This window comes from Scomber japonicus, chromosome 18, assembly GCF_027409825.1.
Source record: "Scomber japonicus isolate fScoJap1 chromosome 18, fScoJap1.pri, whole genome shotgun sequence".
Classification (NCBI taxonomy): domain Eukaryota; kingdom Metazoa; phylum Chordata; class Actinopteri; order Scombriformes; family Scombridae; genus Scomber; species Scomber japonicus.
The window spans coordinates 18,785,968-18,810,856 of record NC_070595.1 but is presented as its reverse complement, the minus strand read 5'-3'; the positions used below and the strand labels follow the sequence as shown (position 1 = coordinate 18,810,856).

The 24,889-nt window shown below is 42.5% G+C and overlaps 2 protein-coding genes across 4 annotated transcripts; both read left to right on the top strand.

The window, feature by feature from the left end:
- The first annotated feature begins 1,257 nt into the window (after positions 1-1,257).
- Positions 1,258-12,631, top strand: cdk12 (cyclin-dependent kinase 12). Of its 3 annotated transcripts, none has more exons than XM_053339261.1 (14): positions 1,258-1,377; positions 1,501-2,726; positions 4,060-4,725; positions 5,019-5,198; positions 6,104-6,243; positions 6,325-6,495; positions 7,565-7,754; positions 8,752-8,808; positions 9,097-9,198; positions 10,197-10,274; positions 10,362-10,478; positions 10,570-10,701; positions 10,955-11,178; positions 11,469-12,631. In XM_053339261.1, exons 2-14 carry the CDS (start codon positions 1,546-1,548, stop codon positions 11,918-11,920), a joined length of 3,690 nt encoding a protein of 1,229 aa, XP_053195236.1. In that variant the 5' UTR covers positions 1,258-1,377; positions 1,501-1,545; the 3' UTR covers positions 11,921-12,631. The 3 variants fall into 3 exon arrangements, with proteins under 3 accessions (XP_053195236.1, XP_053195237.1, XP_053195238.1); XM_053339262.1 differs by having other exon boundaries at positions 1,272-1,377; positions 1,467-2,726; XM_053339263.1 differs by lacking the exon at positions 1,258-1,377 and having other exon boundaries at positions 1,538-2,726; positions 10,955-11,166.
- An 833-nt stretch (positions 12,632-13,464) lies between these two features.
- On the top strand, positions 13,465-15,406 carry LOC128379266 (uncharacterized). Its single transcript, XM_053338891.1, has 2 exons — positions 13,465-13,488; positions 13,606-15,406. Exons 1-2 carry the CDS (start codon positions 13,465-13,467, stop codon positions 14,053-14,055), a joined length of 474 nt encoding a protein of 157 aa, XP_053194866.1. The 3' UTR covers positions 14,056-15,406.
- The last annotated feature ends 9,483 nt before the right edge of the window (positions 15,407-24,889 follow it).

Below are 24,889 nucleotides of genomic sequence, written 5' to 3'. Positions count from 1 at the left end.
TGAGAAAGGGGAAAGTAGGGCATCTGCTGTAATGGCTCCACAATTGTGGAATGTACTTACATTGCAAATCAGACAAGCTACCTCAGTGTCGTAAAAACGTATTTTTTTAAGTTATTTCCAAACTATGCTTTTTATTATTGTTCTTTAAGTCAATTTATTCATTGTCTTTTGTATATAATGTTATATAAAATATTTTTTTTACTATATTTTTTACTACTATTGTTTTTGTTGCTTTTGCACTTAACATTTATTGTTCTTTATTCTTTTTTATTTATTGTTTGTCCTCTATTTTTACTGTCCACTTTGCTGCTGCAATACTGTAAATGTCCCCATTGTGGGACTAATAAAGCAATAGCCTATCTTATCTTATCTTTATTTCTTGATTGTAGTGAAATTATTTTTGTATATTTTTTGTTTTTATGGTTTGTGAAGCACTTTGTAAACCCATTTTTTAAAAGGTGCTATATAAATAAAGCTTAATATTATTATCATGTTTAAATTTAAATCGCCATGATATTGTGAAAAAGCAGCCGTGTGTGTCCATTACTCATCTGAAATAAATTATCTGAAAATCCGCTCATAATTCACTGATCAAAACAACATTTTACTTGTGCAGACTGATCGATCAGAGCGATCAGTTTTGCGTCGCTGCCGCGCCACGACGAGCACAGTAGGCGGGCCATTTGTTTGTGATAGGCCGTTGCTAAGATACGTCCAAGATTGACAGTGTTCCGGCTTCCGGTATGTTCCGCTGTGCGCAGAAGCTGCTGGTCGCAGGAGCCACAATGGCGTTTGTAGTCTCCTTCAGACAGGGCTGTGGATGTTATTAAATCCACTAGCATCGCCCTAAATATAGGCCTGGTTGACTCCCAGAGCCATTGATAATAAACTGGAACATCTACTGCACACGAAAAAACTATGATTTCTAATCAATATTGAATTTATAGGGGATAAAACTTACATTAAAGGGAACATGTAAACAGTACCAACCTGGTCAAGTTTTCATTTTGTTCGAGAAACGAGCGTCTTTCAATGAAGGCGTTTGCTTGTTTCTGAATGCTAAGACCGTAAATCTGTGGAATAAAAACACCTTTACTTAACTTGGCACCGGACAAGGACAGCAGCTTTCCACAAAGGGACTTTTTTTCCTTTTTTTACGAGTCGGCTCGCTAGCTGCCGAGCATTAGCCAGCGGTGCTAGCTAAAAAAATTGAGACGGAGACGACAGCACAATGCTCCGCTCTTTGGTTGGGATCTTCTTTTATTCACTGACTCATTCTAAGTAAATACTGGAAAATCAACTTGGCATTTTTCCTGCAATGTTGGCGATCTCACAGGAATGAATCGGCGCTGAGGAGGACTGGACGTGAGCGGCCTGGTGTGTGTTTATTTTGTGTATTTTCTTTCCCCCCCTCCTCCTTGTTTCTGCTTAGTAACACTTCAGTATTTGGCTTTTTTTGGAGTAAGCAACACTGTTCTCCCGTGAATGCATTGCCTGCAGCACCGAGGCCTAGTCGCGGGAGAGGTACCGACGCCGGCGTGAGGGATGCCTGGGTCGGACCGACACCATGGGACCAAGAGGAAGCCGGATCCAAGTATCAGCTGTGCGCCACACCAGACCCAGGCCTCGTCTCATACCTCTGCAGGAGACATGACGAGTAAAGACGGCAAGTTAAAATCTCCAATGTCCTCTTCCACCGCCAAACGCAAACGACATAAATCAACCAAACATAATCGGGATTGCTCGGCGGCACCAGGACCCGACGATGTTACCCTCGGCGATACTGCGCCTCCTGGTGTCAACACGGTGAAGCCTCTGGTGGAGTACGATGATATTAGCTCCGACTCGGACACTTTCTCGGACCCACCGTCCTCCAGGCCCTCTGAGAGGGGGGGCGTGGACCGACTCGAGCCATCACCAGACTACGACAGGGACGATGTCGGCAGAGCAGCTGACGGTAGAGAGAACAAGGGGCATAGACACTCCCGAAAAAAGTCCAAGGACCCAAATAAAGTTAGAGATTCTGGTAATGGGGAGCGTGGCTACAAGAAAAAGAGCAGCAAAGACCGCGAGAAAGGGACTTCTGGAAAGAGCAAGGAGAAGGCTGCATCATCTTCATCAAGCTCCTCATCCAAACGCCAGGTCCAGCTGGAGAGTGAGTCTAAACGAGGGGAGCTGATGCCCTCCTCCCAGGTACAACCTGCAACCAGTGTAGGCAGCACCACCTCCTCCACATCTTCATCTCGCAGCAAGGAGAGCAGCCGCTCAGGGAAGTCTCGCAAAGACAGGCAGCAGAGGAGAGAAGGTCGAGGGGAGGGCAGCCGCACAGCCTCACAGAGAAGCAGGGCTGACAGGAGCCACCGCAAGTCCTCCAAGAGCCTCAAGTCAAGCCCTAAAGGCAAGTCTTCGAGTAGGGGAAGTCCTCGCAGGAAGGGCACCAGCTCTGCTCTGTCACCCAGTCCCAGAAGAGGGGCTGGCAGCGAGAGCCCAGTGGGCGGTGGGTATGGCCAGCAGGGGGATGATAGCTACAGCAGACGCAGGACGGCCCAGCAGAGCCCCAGTCCTTATGGGGATATGTCTCGCCGTAGCAGGCAGAGATCAGACAGCCCCCATGGCAGCAGACACAGGTCCTCCAGCTTTGAGAGAGACAGCAGCCCCTACTCACGTAGACGCTCCATCAGCCCCTATGGTACTCGCAGGTCCTCCAGCACCAGCCCCATGTCTAGGTGAGTATATATGAGTATACATGCTCCCCAACAAAACCCTGGAAACGTGTTCTGAGAGGGTCCAAAGTTGACACCTAAACTCAGACACGTGTTCATAGGAGAGGTTTAGTATACCAAAAAAATGTGGAATATTTCTTAGAATAATGGTCCACATCACCTTATCAAGCCATATTTGGTAGTTTGTTTGTTTTTTTTGCTTCATCCTGATACACACCATGACCAGGAAACTACATATTGGGTTGTTAATTTAATCAGACAGAAGCAACCTACATTATGTGTAAATTATGTATATAAAGTCAGGCAGACCTGTCAAACCTGAAGACCTTTTCTCCATTCAGCAAACTGCGGTTTAAAGGAAGCCAGTTGTACGAGTCAGGATGTAGATGTTTCTTAATGCTGAGGTTTTCCCCCCTACATAACTCAGACTAAGGCCTGAGAGTGAGAAAATAAAAGAATGGAGGTGGTGTCAAGACAGGCATGCAGTGGCACAATTCAGCCATTTTATTTTTTGCACTGCAAGATGTCAGGAAACATTGAGCTGTGGTTATGTTGGGGGGGGGGGGTTGGAAGCAGCAACTTTTACATTGTGGATTATGTTAGTCATAAAGTAGATACAGGGTCGTCCTTAAAGGTACTTACAATGCACATTTAATAAGAAAGCGTCAGATGGTATGTGTGAGCACTTAGCGTTATTTTGAGGATATTTCCAAACTCCGTAAAGATTTTTCTATCTTACATGAAGCAAAAATAATCTTTCTGTTTTTCAGCAAAATCATCATACAATAAGATAGGATCCACAAAGTATTCTTTCATCTAGACAGGAGTGGCAAACCCAGAATGACCTATTTACCTGCTCATTTAGTAGACAATTATTATCAAAGATATTATTGTCTCTTATGGTCTATAGTTATCTTTTTAAAAAAACATATACAATCGTATTTTAATAGTTAAGAGAGACATCATTTCCAGGCACCACCTTTGGCTGGAAGTGTATGGCTGTGTCTTGAAGTTTGGAAATTTCAGTTTCTGATATCAGGGAGTGGAATGGAGTCAAAGCAAAAGTCTGAAACAGGTTTTAGACCTTCATTTCACTTATGTCTATATGAACTTCTTTTGGTTTCCAAATCTAAAAGCCCCCTTGGTTTTGTTTTCAGTATGATTTGATCCAGACAGATCTGTTTGTCTTGTGGCGGAAAAAGTTGTTTCACCCACTACCCACTCAGTTTGCTTTTTAAAACCTTTCAAAATGGCACCTAAAATGTTGTCTCATGTTTTAGATTTTTAGGAGCAGGAAATAACATTTTTCTCATATTGTCTTTTTTTTGTTTTTCAGACGGTCAGGCCGCTCCAGGAGTCGCTCCCCTCTGCTTTACTCCTCTCGCCGCTCTTCTTCTCGTTCTCGTAGCAAGAGGCATACTTCCTCTGCTGGGGCAGGGGGCGGCTCCCACAGCAGCCGACCAGCCAGCCCCTCCCGCCTCCCACTTAACTCCAGCCTGGGAGCGGAGCTGACCCGCAGGAAGAAGGAGCGACAGGCTGCTGAGGCGGCTGCTCGTGCCAGCAGTGGCGCTTCACCTAGTCTATCTGCACGTAAAGCGACAGGTTCCTCCACCTCCTCACGATCAACTAAAGCTGACGCTCCACAGTCAGAAAGAGACTCGGCGACAGCAGCAGAAACTCAGCCCCCGCCGCCTGCACAGTTATCACAGGACGCTGCCGGCGGTGAAGATCAGGTTACTGCACCTCCACCTTCCTCTTCCACCTCCTCTCCAGCACCACCTCCTCCTCAGCCCTCTCCTCCTGTGCCACCCACACTGGTTCCACCCCCGCCACCTCAGGCAGACTCAAATATTCAGCCTCCCCCACCCTCAGCCGCATCCCAGGCCAAATCGCCAGCTCCGCTTCCCACACGTAGCCCCGTCCGACAGACAGCGCTTCACAAGACGTCGACTCTGCCTCCTTTGCCTTTACCGCCCCTACTGCTGGGAAACGCTCAGGACAGGTGAGGATCTCCCAATATGGACACACATATATGACACTGCTCGCTGGTCTGATACAGTAATACACCACTGAAGTCATAACCTTTTGTTGTTTTTAATGCATGTAAGTCATAATTTATTTTGCTCACACTCTTCTCAACCCTTTCCCTTGAGTCCCGTGGTTTCTCTATATACTAGTTGTTTCTTTAAACAGTGAACTAGAAAAAGCCTGCCTCAGAAGATAATAAGCCATTAGATTTCTATTCTGACTCTTCAATAAATGCCACTTCTTTATTTCTGTATTTTGCACCATCAGTCCAAAGAAGTCCACCCATTCACAGAGGCCTCCCAGGAAAGAGAAGGAAGTTCGCAGCCGGCCATCACTCATCGATCTCCCTCTACCGCCCACCCTGCATGGAGTTGACTCCTCACCCCCGCAGTCACCTATCCGCCAGGCTCCACCACTACCCCAGCAAGCCCTTAAGAAGAGACCAAAGTCAGTTTCCTTCATCACTCATCCACTTCCAGTCTTTATGAATTTAACCCCATTATAAATGCCTTAACACACCGGGGGACATGATGAGTACACTACAGGGAAATGCAAAATACTTGCCTGTGGATATTTTGCATCTAAACTATTCATAATAGCAGCGATTCAAGCGTGTATGAGAGAAACACAAATTTGCAACAACTCTTCAGAAAAAAAAGATGGATGATCCTGTCCTCCTCCTCATTTGTCAAAAGAGGAAAGAGTTCTGTCCATTCAGTCCACACTCTGACATGCTTTCAGTGTGTCTGTCTGCAGAAACAAGTCAAACTGCCTTCCCCAGACTGACTGACAGCAGAAATGTAGTGAACATTTTTCATGTCGGCTCTATGGGAAGAAAAAGACAGTTTGTATTTATTTATTCATTGATTTTTAAGTACCTCTCTCCATATCGAGTGATGGGAATCTGTCTTTAGCCAAACAGACAAGTTCACAGACAGGCTGGGATCATGATTTATCCATGTAGATATGATAAATAAGTTCAAAACACCCATACAGAAGGATATTTGTGTGATTTGAACTGCAGTGTAGTGATTACACTTCACTGAATGTGAGGCAGACTTGGAGCGTTAAAAGGTGCAGTGTCCTTTTTTAATACAATACAGGGTGCTAACAAACACAGTCAACAGGTTCATTAGGAGTTCTAACCTCCATTTTGCACAATGTGATAGTTTTATTTGCCACATAATATTTGCATTCTGTGTTCAAGTACTCGTTACAAAAACAATAGTTGGAAAAAATATATTGATGTGCAAATTTATCGCAGAAATAATCCGTTATGTAAAGGCTTGTAGTGTTTTCTGGTTTTATTCATTCATTTATTCATTTGTTTTTTGTCTTTTTGTTGTTTCTAGGATTTGCTGCCCCCGATATGGTGAGCGCAAACAAACCCAGAGTGACTGGGGCAAACGCTGTGTAGATAAATTCGATATAATCGGCATCATAGGGGAAGGCACTTACGGCCAAGTGTATAAGGCCAAGGACAAAGACACTGGTAAGGGAATTAAATCTGCACTCACATGATTAATCAGTTTTAGCAGTCAGATACGTAATTCTCATTTTTTTCTCTTCTCAGGTGAACTGGTGGCTCTGAAGAAAGTGCGTTTAGACAATGAAAAAGAGGGTTTCCCCATCACAGCCATCAGAGAGATCAAGATCTTGAGGCAGCTCAAACACCGCAGTGTTGTCAACATGAAGGAGATCGTCACTGACAAGCAAGATGCACTCGACTTTAAAAAGGACAAAGGTAAGAGGGATAAAAATTAAAATCCATTACAGCATGGTGTGGATTTTCTCCCTCTTTTATTGTGCACAAAACCTCGAGGCTGCAGTAATAATCACAGGAGGAATTATCGCATGAAAGTGAGTAAACACACACTGGCTCATTTATCAATTAAATGACAGACCTGTGGAAATATGCCAGAACTTTTCCAGGTGTTTTTGTTTCCTGTGCATCTCAGCCCCAACTGCACATAAATCACTACTGCTAATGTAGCACTAGAAATTCTTATGGGGCATTTTTTATCTTTTATTTGGCTACAGGCTCTCAAAGTTAGAGATTATATTCATGTACAGTTAAAATGTCAAATTGCATTAAACCTAAGCTTCATAAAATTGAATTTTAGACAAATCACTCTGTATGCTATCAATTTTTAATCGCAGTTTATCAGCTTGCAGACCGTGTTTGAAAGCAGGAATTGAATATTGATTTCTGAGAAGGATAGATATATAGTTACACATAATTGCTAAGTTTCACTAATGGGTGGAAAATTTAAAGTATAGGCCTGTTACGTACTTGTCTTTTTAAACAAACATTACGAATGCAAACGAATGATTTGCAGCTTTAGAATCCATTTAGTGGTTTAATATTATTTTTCAGCTCACTCTTAATACACATCTAATGATATAAACCAGGACTAATACAGTTATTGCAGTTGGTTTGGTTATTTGGCCTCATGTGAATTCATGGGGGTCACAGTCATGACTAACTGGCTTCTCTAAAGTTTCCACCCACAGAAACCAGAGCTGTATGAAAATGATGCCTTACTACATTTGACAGATTTGTATTGTATTGTACTCTAGCTAGTCACGCACTTACAGCTGAACACACTGTTCCACTGTTAGAGTAAAATCGCTTGAGTACCCTAAGCTGCCAAGAAGCTAATGTGAAACAGTGTGTTGTTAACCCCTCCTTGCTCAAGGGCACCTTTGTAGAAGTCATCAAGTCTCTAACCTCTGAAATTGTGACTTATGTGTGTATAATTGTGGGCTTTTTTGGTGACTTTTTCTGAATACATCTTCCCTTTTCTGTTCAGGTGCTTTTTACTTGGTGTTTGAGTACATGGACCATGACCTGATGGGCTTGCTGGAATCGGGCCTGGTCCAGTTCTCTCACGAGCATGTCCGCAGCTTCATGCGCCAGCTGATGGAGGGTCTGGACTACTGCCATAAGAACAACTTCTTGCACAGAGACATCAAGTGCTCCAACATACTGCTCAACAACAGGTATGAAACAGTGGACACAGACTACAGGGGGTGGGATGTAGTAATGAGAAGAATATGGTGTGATTAATTTGCAGTAGCAGTTAGGTGTTAACCAGTCTGAGTATCAAACTAGAAGCAGTTTCAGGTGAATTTGGAAGTATTGGTATCACCTACAGGTTTCCTCTGTCTTTTATGTATGTGTTAGTTTATTTTATTGATCCACTAAAAGATCCACTAAAATATCCACATCATTAAACATCATTAAACATTTCTTAAGTTTATTTAAATGCAGCTGCAGTCTGTAACTATTGTAGATTCAAGACCTGAACCAGTCGAATGCTAATTGTAATGATCGTAATCTAAGTGTTTGGCGGCGCATCAGCAGCAAAGCTAATTACAGTAGTGCTAATTGAATTGGGCGCTTCAAATAACCGCAATGAAGGAGTACAGCAAGTCCTCACAGATGGCTGCTCAGTAAAGTTCTGCATCCAATCTGCAAACATTGCATAACGCATGCAAAAACAAGTTGAACGAGTTGTAAAAACTACGATTCTAATAAAAAAAAAAGAGATTTTGTTGTGTAATGCAGTGTTAAGAACCTCACATTAGTCTGCTCTCAGTCACTGCCCTGCAACTGTACAACTGACTGTAAATGGAGATGGAGTTTGGACATTTGCACCATAGAACTGCTGAGTTTGGCTAATCATTATGTTGATTTGGCTTGATGTACCTTCTCAACGTTTAACATTTTTCAATCGTCATGTAGTGCATTTCTGTATAGTATCAGTTTTTAGTAAACAGAATCACACAAAAAGATTAGAGTAGATCGATTTACACATCCCCTGGAGAATTGTTGTTTTTCAAATTTAAACTAGTTATCCAAAATATCCTGTCTGGCTCAGGCAGATGAGTTGCGTTGTATTTTGTGTGTCAGAGTTTGTTGGACAGAGCATTTTTTCTCAGACTTGGCGGTGCTGTTCCTAATCAGATTGTTTTTGTTATGTGTTTCTTTGTTCAGAGGTCAAATCAAACTGGCTGACTTTGGTTTGGCCCGGCTGTACAATTCAGAGGAAAGGTAAGATGAGCCGAGTGTTGTCTGCATATAACATAACCCATCTTCTTGCTTCTGCTTTCATGAATATCAGATCTGATTTAAATGTATGATTGTGTTTATTATGATTGAGACAGTAATTAAACGTCACACTGAGTTTAGATGTTCCTCTTCATTAACAATGATTCTCCACTAGATGGTGCTGAGGGATCCCATTTATTTAAAGCTGAAATATTTGTTTGGACACTTGGGGGCAGAGGTGTTCTATGAATGTTTGCTGAGTCTCACCATCCTCCCTTTCCTTGCCCTCAGTCGGCCTTACACTAATAAAGTAATCACACTATGGTACCGACCCCCTGAGCTTCTATTGGGAGAGGAGAGATATTCTCCAGCCATAGACGTGTGGAGTTGTGGGTGAGTATGACCCTGAAAATCATCAAAACTTCTCTTTGTTCATCTACATTTTTTATTGTCCTCATCCATTCTACAATTTTCCTCACATAGTATAAACAGACTTCAAGCAAATGGTTTTGATTGCCAGTGGATTAATAAGGGAAATAAAGACTCTAAAACACCATCCCAAACGTGGAAATTTTGCGAAATATGACGGTTTCATCTCAAATATAGCAGAGGAGTTAAAAAAACAAACATCAAAACTGCACCTGTGCTAGTTCAGTATCATTTGACTAGATGAAAGTGTACATCCCTCCATAGTAAATGCACCAAAGCAGATATGCTTGGTGATATTTTTTTATGGAATGGAAGCAGATTAAAGGTGACACAGGACTAAATAAATAACAGATGTATTGAAAGTACATTTTTTATGCCTTGTAAGCAAATGTGTTTGCAGCATTATGAGCAGACTGGATGTTTGCAGCACACTGGGTCTGTTAGTTTTTTCATCCTTAAGCACCGGAGGCATCAAGAGGCGAATTTAACCCAGTCAGGCATGAGATACTCGATGTTCTCTTTGCCTTTGTGCTCTGCTGCCAAATTTTTTAGCTTGGTTCATAGCAGGAGTCCATTTCATGTAAATCAGTCCTGTTTTTTAGTAGTATGTATTAAAAAAAAAGGGCTGAACACACTGAAGAGCAGGGAAAAGTGGCCTGAGGCGAGTTGCCATGCAATCTCTATGTAAACTATGTAAACTCTTGGCCGCTTTTCGCCTCTCTTTGGTGTGTTCCCGGCGTAAGATAACTCATGTTAATGTTACTTAATACGCACTATTGGAAATGTATCTTCATTCAAAAACAATCTTTATTGGTCACAGTCATAACCGGGTCTGACAGGGATCAGACATTCACATTTTAACATTGTGTTTTTAGCTTTTGTTTTTTCTTTTGGTAATATGCACAACAACAAATATGTATTGGGAGAATATATTTTCTAACCTGTTGCGTGTTGTGGCTCAGGTGCATTCTGGGAGAACTCTTCACTAAGAAGCCCATCTTTCAGGCTAACCAGGAGCTTCTACAGCTGGAGCTCATCAGGTAGGATGCCCTTGCTCGAACACAACATCTCAAGTAATAACTTCACCACTGACTCCATCTTTTCCTCCCTCTTGTCATTTCCTGCAGCCGTCTGTGCGGAAGCCCCTGCCCTGCAGTCTGGCCTGACGTCATTAAACTTCCACTCTTCAACACCATGAAACCTAAGAAGCAGTACAGACGGCGACTGCGGGAGGAGTTTGCTTTGTATGTAGCTGTGCTGCACTGCCTCAAAGTTGCAGTGATTTTAAGTTTTGGGCTGTTTCTACAGTTGAAAAATGTTTCCCCTTCTGCACAGCTTACCTACTACTGCCCTGGATCTGCTGGACCGAATGCTGACCCTTGACCCTGCGCGGCGCTGCACATCAGAGCAGGCTCTTCACAGCGACTTCCTGTGTGACGTGGAGCCCAGCAAGATGCCACCGCCAGAGTCAGTAGCTCCATTTCACCTTCCTCAGTATCAGAATGTTAAAATTAAGCTTCACAGCTCCTGAAGAAGTCTCATATTTAGACCTTTTCTCTCATTTGTTAGAAATAGTGTGTAGAGTACATGTGCATTGTGAATACCGTTTTGTTGCTTGAGTTCTTTACAAAATAAGTTTTAGATTTAGAGCACTGCTGTGCTGTGCTATAATTCTTTTTATCTTCTAATTTTGTCTGTGTCCTGCCCACTTTGTTTCCAGTCTTCCTCACCATCAGGACTGCCACGAGCTGTGGAGTAAGAAGAGGCGACGTGCACGTCAGAGTGGGCAGGCCGAGGATGTGCCTGCAGCCAAAGTGCCCCGTAAGGATGCCACAGGGACCTCAAGCGGAGAGAATAGTCGGCCCCAAACTAGCCCGGCTGGAGCCCCGCCTCCTCCACCAGGAAAACCACCGGCAGCAGCCATCTCAGAGAGTGAGTTGTCAGGTAACAGCTGCCTCAAGTATTTTAGCTGAAATGCACTTTGACATAATAATCTGATTTCCAAGTCAAAGCAAACTCTGTTTTTGGTGGGTAACACTGATGGAATGATTACCCAATTAATGTCATATTTATTTTATTCATATTTTTTGGTTGTCCCTATTACTAATGAATCCATAAACCCACATTGTGTTGCTAGGTATGCATTGCCAGCTAGAAAAAGCTCATTTTAGTATGATTTTGCAGAACTTTTTTTTTTTTTTTTTTAATTCTGGTGTCTGAATGTGTGCGTTCAGGTCTGGGAGCTGCTGCAGAGCAGTTAAACCAGACAGAGTTGGCGGTCTTGCTGAACCTCCTCCAGGGACAGACGGACCTCAGCCTGCCTCAGGTGGCCCAACTCCTTAACCTCTCCAATCCTGAGACTCTCAGCCAGTCGCTGTCTGCGCTCAGCGAGGCATCTGACCACCAGGGGTCTTCAGAGGACCAGGCCCAGTCTGCTGCCAGGCCTCAGCCCCCAGACCAGCCCCCCGAACCCCAGGAGCTCTCGCCGACATCAGGGGAACCACCCCACATCACCCCACAGGAAGAACAGGCCAACCTGCTGGCTCTCATTCTGGGTCACATTATCAAGCCACAAACCGAGGAGCAAGGCGATGAGAGCAATGGCGTCCAATCAGAGGAGGCACTAACACGCGGTTCGTCCGCCTCTACTACTGACCGCAAGGGCAAGTCTGGGTTTAGTCTCTAGAAGTTGAAAAAAAGAGGGAGCCAGGGTCAGTTGGAAGTCACTGGGGACTGCAAGAATGAGGAGAGCAATGCAGAAGAGAACAAAAAAAAGCTGACTGAGTTTTGATTCTCAAAACTCCCTTTTATTATCTAAGTAATTACACTTTAGTCTACCTGATGAAATCGACAAAATGAATCAATTAAGAAAATGAATTGGGCAATTAGGCCTATCATGCATCCCCCCTCCCCACCCCTTCCTTTATCCCTGACATTCCTAAAACTCACATAAACCATTGTCCCCATTTACCACCCATTACACACATACATATATAGAAAAAAAAACCTGGCAAAATGCCTGTCTAGCATTTGTTGTCATGTGACCCTGGATAACCAGGCAAAAAGGTTTGTTGTACATGGACGTGTCCCAATGGTGTACTCAATAAACCAAGAGGAAGTATAACGTTATTCATTTTGAAAAGAAAGGTTCACACTGTATTGTTCACTTCCACGTTTCCTACGTTTCTCTTCCCTTGTTTCTTTTCTCACGGTCTTTGTTTCTGTATCTGTCCCATTTCCACACGTGTTTTTTCTTCCTCACTTCATTTTCATCATAAAGCAGGTGTCAAGGATCCTTCACAGGAAGAGATGTTGCTCTAAACAGTCTGTAATGTCAGCCTTTTTATGAAGAAAGTCTAATAAATTATCAAGTGAAAATAAATGTTTTGAATCTTTAGACCTCACCTGCATGTGTTTCCTTTAACTTTTGTTTGCCACACATTATTTTTTGTTTTATTTTTGTTTTTAACTGTTCACTCTGACTCAGATATTAGTTCAAAAAAATGTGATTAGTTATTTGAATAAAACAGTTGACTATGCTGCTGGCACTGGAATGGTAATAGTCCTGTTTTCTTCTGATTATTTCTGCTGTCAAGGCCTCTCAAATACTTGGTTATACCTGGTTCGCCTTGCCTTGCAATGTTATAATGGACAGAAAAACAAAAAAGAGACCACCCTGGTTTAGTAATCTTTTCCTGCCCTTTGTAATACTAAAAATCCTCCTACTCAGAGTCACCCTCTCTGTTCATCCAACTGTACATGCCCTTCCTAATGTGTTCTCACCTAGTTCCTGCATTATTCCTTTCATTTTTGGGGGTTGTTTAGGGGAAGAACAAATACAGCAGCATCTGTTGTATATACATTATTGCATTTTTTTGGTTTAAGTTTTACCTACATACAGTGGAAAAAAATGTTTTACTGTGTTTAATAAAAGTTCTTTGACAGTGATAAGTCACTTAAAAGGTACAAAAACAGCACTTTTTTCCATTATCAACTTTGATGTTCACTATACCTGAATAGGTGCATGATAATACATCAGACATTTTGTTTTAAGTCTCAATATTTTAAGCATTTGTACAATATCTACATAATTATATAGGTTGATAAAGTTAAGTGATTACAATACAAAAAGTACAGATGCACTGAAATGGTGCTGATTCTGTACTTGATGTGAAGATGCAACTTTAGGTGCTGTGCTCTCCCTCTTGTGGTGAAGGTAGGAATGTCAACATGGTGCAGGGTGCTTCAGTTAATGTATATTTACTTTCTTTAATTGCAAAGTGGATGTAGAAGATGACAGATAAGACTCCATGGTGTTGTCTTTATGTCCATGTGTCTGTAGTGAAATGCTTTGTGTCATACATGTTATAGCTAACATCTAGTCCTTGTCCTGTTTGGCCCCCTTCAGATGTTGCTGTGCCAAAAAGGAAACAGCTTGGGGCCAACCAGGTGCCTCCATCTGGTGAGCAGCGTCCACCCTCTCCTCCCGGGCCGCCTCCATCAGCTCTCGGAGACGCCCAGCAGGCTGGGTCAGAAGTCCAACCCAGCCAGGACATCAGCCCTGCCGTGGCAGCCGCTTTGCTCCAGCTCATCTCTCAGCAAGACTCTGAACCTGGGGCCTCTCAGCGCAGCAAAAACCCCTCTCCGTCTGTGGACACTCCAGCCCGGGGACAGCCCCCTCCACCCTGGGTTGCAGACTCTCCGCCTAAGTCTTCAGCTGCAGCTGAGGCTCCAGCAGGACTGGTGACTGCTGCTCCTGCCTCCGCAGTACAGTTCCCCAAGGACCAAGACCTACGCTTTTCCCACGGAGCTGCCCGCTGAACCCCTCGATCCCCTGGTGAGACAGACCCGGGTATCGTAGGACAGCTCCAGCAATCCTCGCCTGAAGGGAAAAGGCAGACGGAGAATGCAGAGGCACTTCCACAGATTATGACTAACTGGACCATAAGCAGGTAGTGAAAGTTGAATCAAAGATTTTGAAAATGAATGTCACTTTGTGATGGACTGAAAAGAAAGAGATTAAGGGCTTTTTCAGGTATGGTCATGAACATCACTACTCTCAACAAGCCGTAACGTGTTGCTTTGGTGGCAGTGTTAAGACTCTGGTCGGTCTGACCTTAAACAAGACAGTCAACACCTGCATTCCCTTACTCTTTCCTGTCCTCCGAAGGCCCTTGACTTGAATGAAGGTTGGCTTCCAAATTGAGCACCATGCAACTGGCACTCAACTTTGAAAGCAGCTGTGATTTGTCTTCTTTTTTTTTTCCCTCCCCAAAACAAATGATTGTCATGTCCACTGCAGTGCCCACTTCTAACAAGGTTATCAGTGTTTTGGAAAATCAAATCCTCCACTCTGTGATGAAAAGCCCTGGAAGATATGGCGAAGCTAAGGTAGATAGATTTGAGGCACTGATAAGAACACTGTTGAACTGTAAGTTTCCTGATGAACTTTAAACGCTGGTTAACTCCCCTGTTTTCAGCCTTATGCCTCCTTGTGACCCCAGCGACCCCTGAATGATCTCTTAAGTGGGGGAAGTGTAGGTAAAGTTTCTGCTTTGGATGGCAGGGTTGTTTTTCTTTGTTTTCTTTTTAATTTTACACAAAGGAGGTTCCATATTATATTATCAGTCAACAATCCACCTGAACTGCGATGTGTTCTCTGCCCACTTGAAGATTTTACTTCCTTTACATACAGTACAGTAATCCTCTGTGTAGTATCAAGCCTAAGCCTGTAGTGCTCATGTTCCTGTCTCTCAAATATGGATTAAACCACCACATAATGACCCAACTGCTCCATAATACACGCTACTCTGCTAGTTGAAGTATACATACACACATATACACACACATACACAAAGAAACAAGACTTTTCCGGCTATTCCTGGTGGGCTATGAAAGCCTCATCTAACATGTCTACCCCCCCACCCCTCCGCCTTCCTGCCGACTTGTGCAACAAAAGCTTTTTTTCTTTTTTTGGTGCAGTTATTTTCTACATAAAGAAAATGATACACGCTTAAAAAAAAAAAAATTGATGGTCCATGATTCTGTTTCCATTCTTTTTTTTTCTTTGGAAAAGAAAAGGGAGGAGAAAATAGTTTCACGTGTCTGTAAAAAGAAAAGAATATTTTGTAATATGTGTTTTCTCGGTTCAGTTTATTAAAGGAAGTTATGCGACCAGTTGAATTGTCTCTCTGGTGTTTCTGAAGGTTTTTCTCTAAACTGGCCACTAGATGGTAGGCATTCACTCATGCTGCAGCTGAAACTACAGAAAGTCTGCACAGTCAGGCCTCCACAAAAGCCTGAAAACTGCAGTGTCGGCCAAGTTACCCATCAGGTTTCCACTGTTTCTCATTACTCTTATGATGTGGAAACTCATGTTAGCTCGTTTACATTTTTACTCTACAGGCTACCTGGACCATAAATGCAACAAGCGAGCAGTCATTGATCATACAGGAGAAACAGGTGTATGACGAAAACTGAACAAAAATCACACAATTCCACATTTAAAATAATTTATAATAAAATAATAAAGACCTAAAACATGAAGTAAAGAATATACACAATTACAACTTAAACATTTGAGAGTATTTTATTCACACACACCTTTATTTAAACCCTTGCCGGTAGTTTGATTGAATTCAAGCCAGACTATGTTGCTGGTTAGTCAATGTGAGTAATACAGGGTGTCCATAAAGTCTCTTTACAATTTAACACATTTATTACAAAGCAAATGAATAGACAAATCTGTGGAAATGTAATCATTTAATACACCCCTATATGGGCACCATTAGTTGCACGAAGCACATACTCGATTTCTTGCCATGTCTGCTGTAGCATAGCCTCATCAATGGTGGCGATGGCATCAGTGATCTTTTGCTTCAGGTCGTAGATGTCCCATATCTTTGTTCGATACACGATACACAATATCATTAAAAACTTTGATAACCACTTAGTACATGGAACAAATGTGATTAGCATATTTTATCAATTGCTTTTGTAATGTTTTTTTTAAATTGTAAAGACACTTTGTGGACACCCTGTACAAAATCTTACCTCAGACATGTAATCTGTGTTTCATCATGATCAGAGGTAAATAGTGTTACAATTTAAGTTTGTACATGCCAAAAATATGCTGGATGCTTGTTTAAAATACTACTTGTAGTTTCGTTTTCACTGTGACACTCAGTAAGCTCTAAAATTTATAGTGTCTGATACACTGCCTAATATGGATAAGTATATGTGATGTCAAGTACTCCCTGTACATCAATCTTATTTATGTGTTGATTCCTTCACCGCTTGGGTTGATCTCTTTATGAAGATCCTGACAGACAGACAAGGATCATAAACTACACATTGGCAGAGACAGAAGCCTGCGAGGTTCACGCAGACTGGCTGTGTGTGTGTGCATGCCCGTTTGCACGTGTGTGTGTGTTTTTGTGAGGATTGGCCTCATGCATACCCAGACCAACTCCTCACTTGGCAGGCTTACAGAGCCGCTTACCCCTCTGGCCCACCAAGCAGCTGAGCCCTCTGGGTGAGAGATCCTTTCAGAGTGGAGGCAGTGGGAGGCTCACCTGCCCTCTAGCACAGGCCCAGTGTGAGTGAGATGAGACAGTGTAGTGTGTGTGTATGAGGGTGTGTATGTTTCTGTCTGATGCTTTCGCCCATCGGGACTCCAAATAATAGTGAATGTGCCCGCAGGGAGTTTCCACAGGAGAAGTAGTGGGCAATGCCAGTGCCAAGTCACAGAGACTAGACGAATAAATCAGGACTGAGGAGTGAAGAGAGGGAGGTGCAGGAGGCTGTGCCATCAATCAGAAAGGCACCTTATGGGGAATGCCCATAAATGTGCCATGCTGCCAGTCTGAGGCACGTACTCGCCATGACTGAGACAGGCGACGGCGGCATTCAAAGCAGAATGGAGCCTCCATTTTGAATGCCGTCGCTTCAGTGTCAGCCAGTGATTTTTTGTGGTGGACTTGAAGAACATTAATGAATTGATGAATTGATTAATGAATTTGAGTTTATTCTTACAAAAATGTATTCATGACATTTTATTTTGCTTTGTCCAATTTTTTGGGCACAAATTTAACCCCAATTTAAAGCAGTTTTTTGTAGAGTGCATAGCTTCTAAAAGCAGTCAGGACCTTATTAATGTGCATTTGTTGAATAGAGTAGTTTGTTCCTTGTGCAGTTAGTAAAATCTGCCAGACTTGAACAAATTCGGCAGATTATTTAAGTCTATATATTCATTATACATGTATCTAGAGTTTTTCCACAACGATTCTTATCACGCTGCTCACTTTTCTGCTAAGTTTGTTTTTAATTAGCTATTTTATTATAAATAAAAAGGGGGTGTGGCGTCATGATTGACAGCCCAACTCCATTGCGCAGACTCTGGCTCCAAATGACGTCACACAAGCAAGATGGCGGCTGGCGGGAAAGAGATATTTTGCCTTCAGAGCATTGTGGTAGGAAGTAGTGACAGTGGGGTCCCGTCCCTCCATGTGTATAAACCGTAAATGGTCCAAACTTAATAACTCTCATTAAAAACATACACTTTAAAGTAGGACTTGTTAGTAGGAGTAAGCCAAGCAACACGGATGATATTTCAAACATAAAGTAATAGGGGCCACTTTTAATTCGGCACCTATATTCTGTAGGCACCTTTTCCAGTAAACTTTTAAGAGTTGAATTGTTATATTTTTTAAATGAAGTTCATTGTCAAAGTTAAATGCTTCTTTGAAAAGCACCGGTGAGGAGCTGGATGTAGCAGCCGCAGGTGTGTGTCTGTACCGCAGTAGAGTCGGCAACATAGCCCGAGGCAGCGAGGGTGACCCCGGGCAGAGAGGCGGAGAGGGCCGCTACAAAATTGCAGTGCCGCAGGACATGGAGATATCCTCTTGCTGGACTGGAGCCAATGGACGCTTCAGCAAGATTTTACATTTCTTGAACATTGCGTTTAACGAAAATGGATCCATTCACCAGTAACAGCTAATGACATGACTCCTACTAACTCAGGTAAGACCAGAGAGGTGTGGGGGGAAATGTATGTAGCCTATGTATTTATTATATAATAACATTATGGCACTACTCTGCTATTGATTTGTTGGTTGGTTTATTTGCACATCTGTATTATAAAAGTCAGAGAAAAACATTAAATGAAATAAAACACTTGCGGGTTAGGTAGAAACCCACTATGGGCTTATCATAAAACCTCACCTATAACAGATAAAACAACCTAGAATATTTAAGTGTAGTCTTTTCTGTCTCCTTAGAAAGTTTTTTATCTACTGTGGTGACTGCAGCATACATTAGGATACTAATGTTTAGCATGCAGTATTGCAGGTTGTCACCCACAAAACAACAGATTATGCACCCAGCCAGTGTTAAACATTAATGTATTATAAGCCTGGTTCTTATATAGTGTTGGGGGGGCATGCTAGTTACCCCTTTATATGTAAAGGTGCAGCTGTCTTAAGGCCTGCCAAAAAACCCCATCCTGAACACAGTAATGGCGAGAAACATCTTAAATGTCTCCACAATCCTGAACTAAATAGTTAACAGTCATTTCCAGCAATTATTTTCTAACACCTTGTTTTTTCTTTACACAGACTTTAAGTAAAATAACACATCCAGCACTCACATATCACACCTACCTGGAAATGAGTGATTACAAAGAGCACTTAGAAATTAGATTGATGGACAAAGAAGGAGAGTGAAACACAGATGACAAACATAACCATTTTTAATTCCGTATTTCAATGTAGGGAAACATTTTAAATCAGTCAAACATGGAGGGATGTTTGTTTCACACTTTTTACGTGTATGTAGATGAGCCTGCAGGTTGTTGACACTCAGCAGTTCAGATTTATTTACTTTCATGCTGACATCCAAATGAACAGAGAGTTTGAGAGGTAGAAACAAGCATCTCTGATCCAAACGCAACTATGAATTCTGCTGCTGAAGCACTCCATAAAGTCAATCACTCATTTTTTTTATTGCTTTTACGTGTTACTGTGATAAATTTCTAGATTAAATTTGAATATAAAAAATAGGATCTGCATCAGTAAAATGCTCTTAATTGACTCTTAAAAACAAGTTAATATCTCTTACTCCACAATAGTGCTCTATGTGTCTGTCTGCAAGTGTGTGTATGTGTGTGTGTGTGTGTGCAGACTTCTTGCATATATGTTTGTGTGTGTGTGTGGTGGCTCCTTTGTGCTTATGTAGTGTAAATCTGGGCCGCTGTTGTCTCTCTGAGTTGTGTTTCGGTTTGATGTTGAGTTTGATGACTGAGGCTGTTTGATCAGTGACTATGTGTAAACTCAGTGAGGAGAGACAGGGACTCCCACAGTCCCACATCTAAGACGCACACACACACACACAGTGTGATCACGAAAGAAAGAAAATTATAAAAAAAATGATATACGTAGATTTAAATAATTGGTGTTTTTGATGGGTAATTTACACCCCTTTACCCTTATAGTTGAGCAAACAAAAAATTAAACTGTAAATGCAACTTGTATGGTGCAGTAAATTGTGCTGCCTCCATCAGCACAATATCTCATCCCTCTTTGTCTTCTATTGGGGGAAAAAAAATGGTAACGTCAGTCATTTCATTTATGGCGACATCCTTATTTATGTGATATTTCAAAAATTGATTGACTTTATCCCGGCAGTGATATATGCTTTTACTGCTGCAACCGGCGTGCTTTATTGATGCCATAACACCATCTCCATTTCTTCTCGGTTTATAGTTTTGTGAGGAACTGCTGTCACACACACTCGTTATTTCTTGATTGCTCAACAGCAGTGAGGCCCGACCAAAGAGCTTTAGGGTTGGCCAGATGATACAGATGTGTGTTAATTTTATGTAAAGTCATCCGTGCCAGGTCATGAAACTGTAATAATCTGATATCACATTACCTCCATTGGTATGAATCCAACGTCCACTGAGGTTTTATCGGTTTAACAATTGAAGCTCAATCAGTGATCAATTATGAAAAGGAAAGCTTGAGAGGACAGAAAGAAGAAGTCACTGACTTTCTTTCTTTCTCTTTCTCTTTCTCACTCTGTCTCTCTGACCTTTTTACAGTTTTTGTCCTCTCCAGCTAAAGACACATCATCCTCTCTGCATGATGCTGCACTTCTGTCGTACTTTTGCAAGGTCTCGGCACATCACTACCAAGTACATTCAAAGAGCTTCGTGAGACAGGAGAGATTATTGTCCCCCTCTCTCTCTCTCTTTCTGTCTTTCTGTGTTGATGCTACCGCTTTAAGGGCAGAGGGGCTGCTGGGAAAGCAGTGAGCGAGGGTGGTGGTGGTGGAGGAGGAGGGTGGTGGTGGGTGTAGGGGGGGGGTATGTGTGTGGGGGGGGTGGACGGGCCCTGCAGGACCATTTGTGCTGAAGCTCATTTGCGCAGCGACACTTAATTGGCTACAACAATTAATTAATGTGTTGGAAAGTTGGCACAAAAAGTTCATTTAAGAGGGTTTTAATAAGCAATTAGAGGAAAAGCAGCGAAGAGAGGGAATTACTGGAGAGGAAAAAGAAAAGCAGAGATGGAGCGAACGTCTGGCCACTAGGAGTGCATACGCCCCACTGTAGCTGGGTGCAGGGCTTTGTCTCTTCCACTGACCCTTTAGTTTTGAAGAGCTGATGAATGATTAGGCATCATTATAATGCCATTATATCTCTTTCTGAGGCTCTTACTGCTGCTCTTAAGTGGACTTCAAACCAGCGGTGCCCTTATATTGTATACATATCAACCTCGGTGGCCCCTCCTTCCCCTCCCTTTCCTACCTCTTGTCCTAGCGCCCAGTGTAAAATATCGCATGACTAATGAGTGGAGCAGGTTGGAATCCTGGGGAAGATGTCCTTGGAAGACGAATGCATTTTCAGCAGAATAATTAACTTAATTAACAACTTCACATGCATATTCATCAGCCTATTAATGTCTGCTCCGCGCTGCTTGATGAGCAATGCAATAATAACCGTTTCATTTGCATATTTGCGTTCACACTCACACCCTTCTCCAAATAATTAAAAAAAAAGAAAGAAGGAGAGGCACAGAATGCAGGAGAAACTCAAAAGTCACTCGGCCTCATGCTGCGTCTTGCAAACACTTTCTACCTGCAGAGCACACACACACACACACACACACTCAAACACATTTACACACACACACACACGAGCATACAGATATCTATCTATCACCTCTGGAGTGTGTTCCCATCTTAGCTGTGGAGCTGCTGCATGCCAGTTTAACTTAAGATTGGAAGTGTGTGTGTGTGTGTGTGACAGTCTCTAGTTCACCGCCTGCACCTCCAGCCTCCTTCCAAAAAAAAATCACTGCATCTCCCTTTTCTGCTTCCTCTCTCGCTGCTGCACACTCTGTCTCTCCTTCCTGTTTGCGTCCCTCTCTCCTCTTGTTATTTATTCATCCCTATCAGACTCCTCTTTTAATTTATTTATTTCTCGCTTTTGAAGTTGGGCTCGTCTGCCTGTCAGTGTATGTGTGTGTTTTGTTTTTTGTTTTTTTTGCTGGGGAACTTGTATGCGTGCGGCTGGCTGCATGAGCGCCGCTGACAGGTATTATTTTATTATGCTGGTTTGAAACTGAAGGAGCCGCTAGTAGGGATTAAAATAAACAAATATTCATGTTCATGTCCTTTTACTTCCTTGATTTCTGTTTCTGTTTTAGGGGGCTCATCATATATGTGTGTGTGTTTGCTTTCACACCGGATTTGTATTCTGAGTAGCAGGAATGCTGTCTCTATGTCTCTCAGCTACTGTCATTGATGAAGTGTGTGTGCTTGTATGTGTGTGTGTGTGTGTGTGTGTGTATTTCCTGGGAGGCTGCAAGCATCTCAGTCTTTCATCAGCTTGTGTGTATTTGTGTTTATCTCTTTGAATTCAACTTGTACTGTGTCATTGATGTCCCTTGTGTGTTTTTGTGAGCTCCCCTCCAATATTTCAGATGACAGTGATGTGAAAGACAAACGTGTGAGTTGCATTGAAACTGGACGAGGGGCCACTGTGTGTGTCTTTGAATGCCTTTTTAATGGAGGGAGTGGGGGGGTTACACCGGTGCATTTGTAAAACCCAAGAATATGTATGTATGTGTGTGTGTGTGCGCGCGCATGTATGTGTTGCCAGCTTGTGTTCAGACAGCAGCAGTTTGTGGAGCGAGAATTAAAAGTAGGGAGAGATGCCAAGTGAGTCCCTAGAGACAGATACAGGGGACAGAGAGAGAAGAAAGAGGAAATAAAAAGAGGATTTCACGCACACGCATGCAATCACTTACACAAAGAAAACCAAGCCTAGTAGTTGCCTGCTACAAACCCTGTGCAGCAACACACATTAAGGGAGGCTATTAAAATAGATTATGTTTGTTTTCTTATCAGTATATCTCCATCATGACAAGCAGCCTCATGGAGAAGTAAGGAGCAGCCAAAATGTCCTTACTCTTGAGGTGTAAAAACAAGAGTCCTCTCAAAGATATAAGCACAAGAACACACACACAAACATATAAAGACACACACACACACACACACAGACACACCCCCGCACACACAGATTGAGATAGTTCTCTCACCTTTCTCTCTGACTCCCTGTCCACTTTCTCCCCTTTTTCTCACTGCTTGTCTGTCTCTCTCCCTCTCTTTCTCTTCCCAGCCTGGTGAGGTGACACCCTGTGTGCAGTGTGACACTGAGCTGTCACCTCCCACTCCCTGCATCACACCTCTGCCCCCTGCTGGGCCAACCCCGTCAGGGCACCCAGACACCCAGCCGGCCTCTCCTCCTCTGCTGGCATGAAAAACTGGTAACACTGAACATCGCTTTACATCAACTCGCCCTCATCCGCTTCAACTTTACTATATGTACTTTCTTTCTCATTTCCTGCCTTTTTATAAATATTTAAGTTTATTAGAAATGATGCAGGAATTTACGAAAGAGGGTCTTAATGGACAGCTGAAATAATACGATGTTAATCAAAAAAGACCACAAGAGCAATTGAAGTCTATATTAGCAGTCTACAACCCTTTTTGGCTTGTGACCTGTTTAAATAAAGCAATGTCTACTTCTGACCTCTACTCAAATAGGTTCAACCAAACAGTGATTCTTCCTTCCCACATCATTTTATTTGAATATGTGAGGAAATTGGCTCCTGTGATAAATGTACTGCACTTTTTCAGAGGCCTTAAAAGCTCAAATTATTCAGTATTCAACCAGAAACCAAAAGCAAAAACCCAAAGCTCAGCAAAGCAGTAACACAAAACTTAGAAACTTGCTTTTTTTTCTCTAATCTTTGCTTTATTTTCAATTACTAGATCATTTGTCCTCACTTGGGGTGAAATACCACCAGTAATTCAGAGTTGCAAGTAGACATAGCTTTATTTTGAGGGTAGAAAACACTGCTTCAAGGGAACTTTTTCAGTCCTTAGTTTATTCCACAAGTCAATTTGAAATAAAATCTGGTAGAAAAATCAGATTTGGGTATTTTCTGTCGCAAATTTGGAACCCCCAGGCTCTCATGAGGCAACACACTTGACTCTTCAGGCCTGGTTAGTCGTTTTGCAGATCCAGACTCTCACATGTGAATACCAGTATGGTTGAAAGCAATATGTTGAGGTGAGGGCTCAATGGCTTTCTAGTCATGCTCTGTTGCTTGTTTTGTGTACCTGTGTGTGCTTTTAAATCTGCCTTGTCTTCTAGTCTTTTGAGTCACTAGGTGTGTGTGTCCAGCCAGGCAGACCAGTGGCGAGCGGGGACGGAGCGATTGAGATATAGAGCATTAGTTGGTGTCAGGAGTAAATTAGAGGCCAGATCTGTTTTCTAATCAGAGCACAAGCACCGTGTTAGAGGAATTAGGGCGACAGCTGCTGGGAGCTTTTTATTCCTCTCTCTCTCAGCCAGAGACAGGCAGACCCCAGCTCAGGGACCACCTCTTTACCACAGCCACCTGTCAACACCGGTGCGCGTATGTGTGTGTGCACATGCATGTTTCCCTCCCCAATTGACATGCACGCTCACATACATGTGAGCACACATTCACTGCCATGCGAGCCTGCACACATGCTTGCACACAGACACACAAACACCGTCTGGTACACTGACCTCCCTCCATCTCTGAAATTAATGACAGTGCAGGTTCTGTGTGCATGCAGACGTTCATGGTGTGTTTATGTTTTCCGGCAAGTGTGAAAGGCCCTTATGAGATATCAAATTTAGATAAGGTGGAGAGGTGGGCGGCTTTGCATATGTCTGTTTACTATGGATCCTTAACGCCGTATCAACCCGTTCATTCAGCACACCAGCTCTGCAGGCAAAATGATATTGTAAGAATGTGACAATGACTTTGGTGGGAAACAAACTAATGAAAACAAAAGTTATGTACTGGTTACACTTTAAGATACCAGACGACAAATATTACTGTAAAAGCAAAAAGCAATGCAATCAAAGAATGGAATAAGTCACACAAAAGTCAAGGTCAAAGACAAATACATCCAAAAAATGTATAATTGTAATTCTTTGGATATTAAATTAAGTCCAAAAAATGCTTGTTCAAGTTTTGTTCATGATTTGATAACCTAACTGATTCCAATGGATGAATAAGTGAATGCGTAAGCTGTCTGGACTGATTTTCTC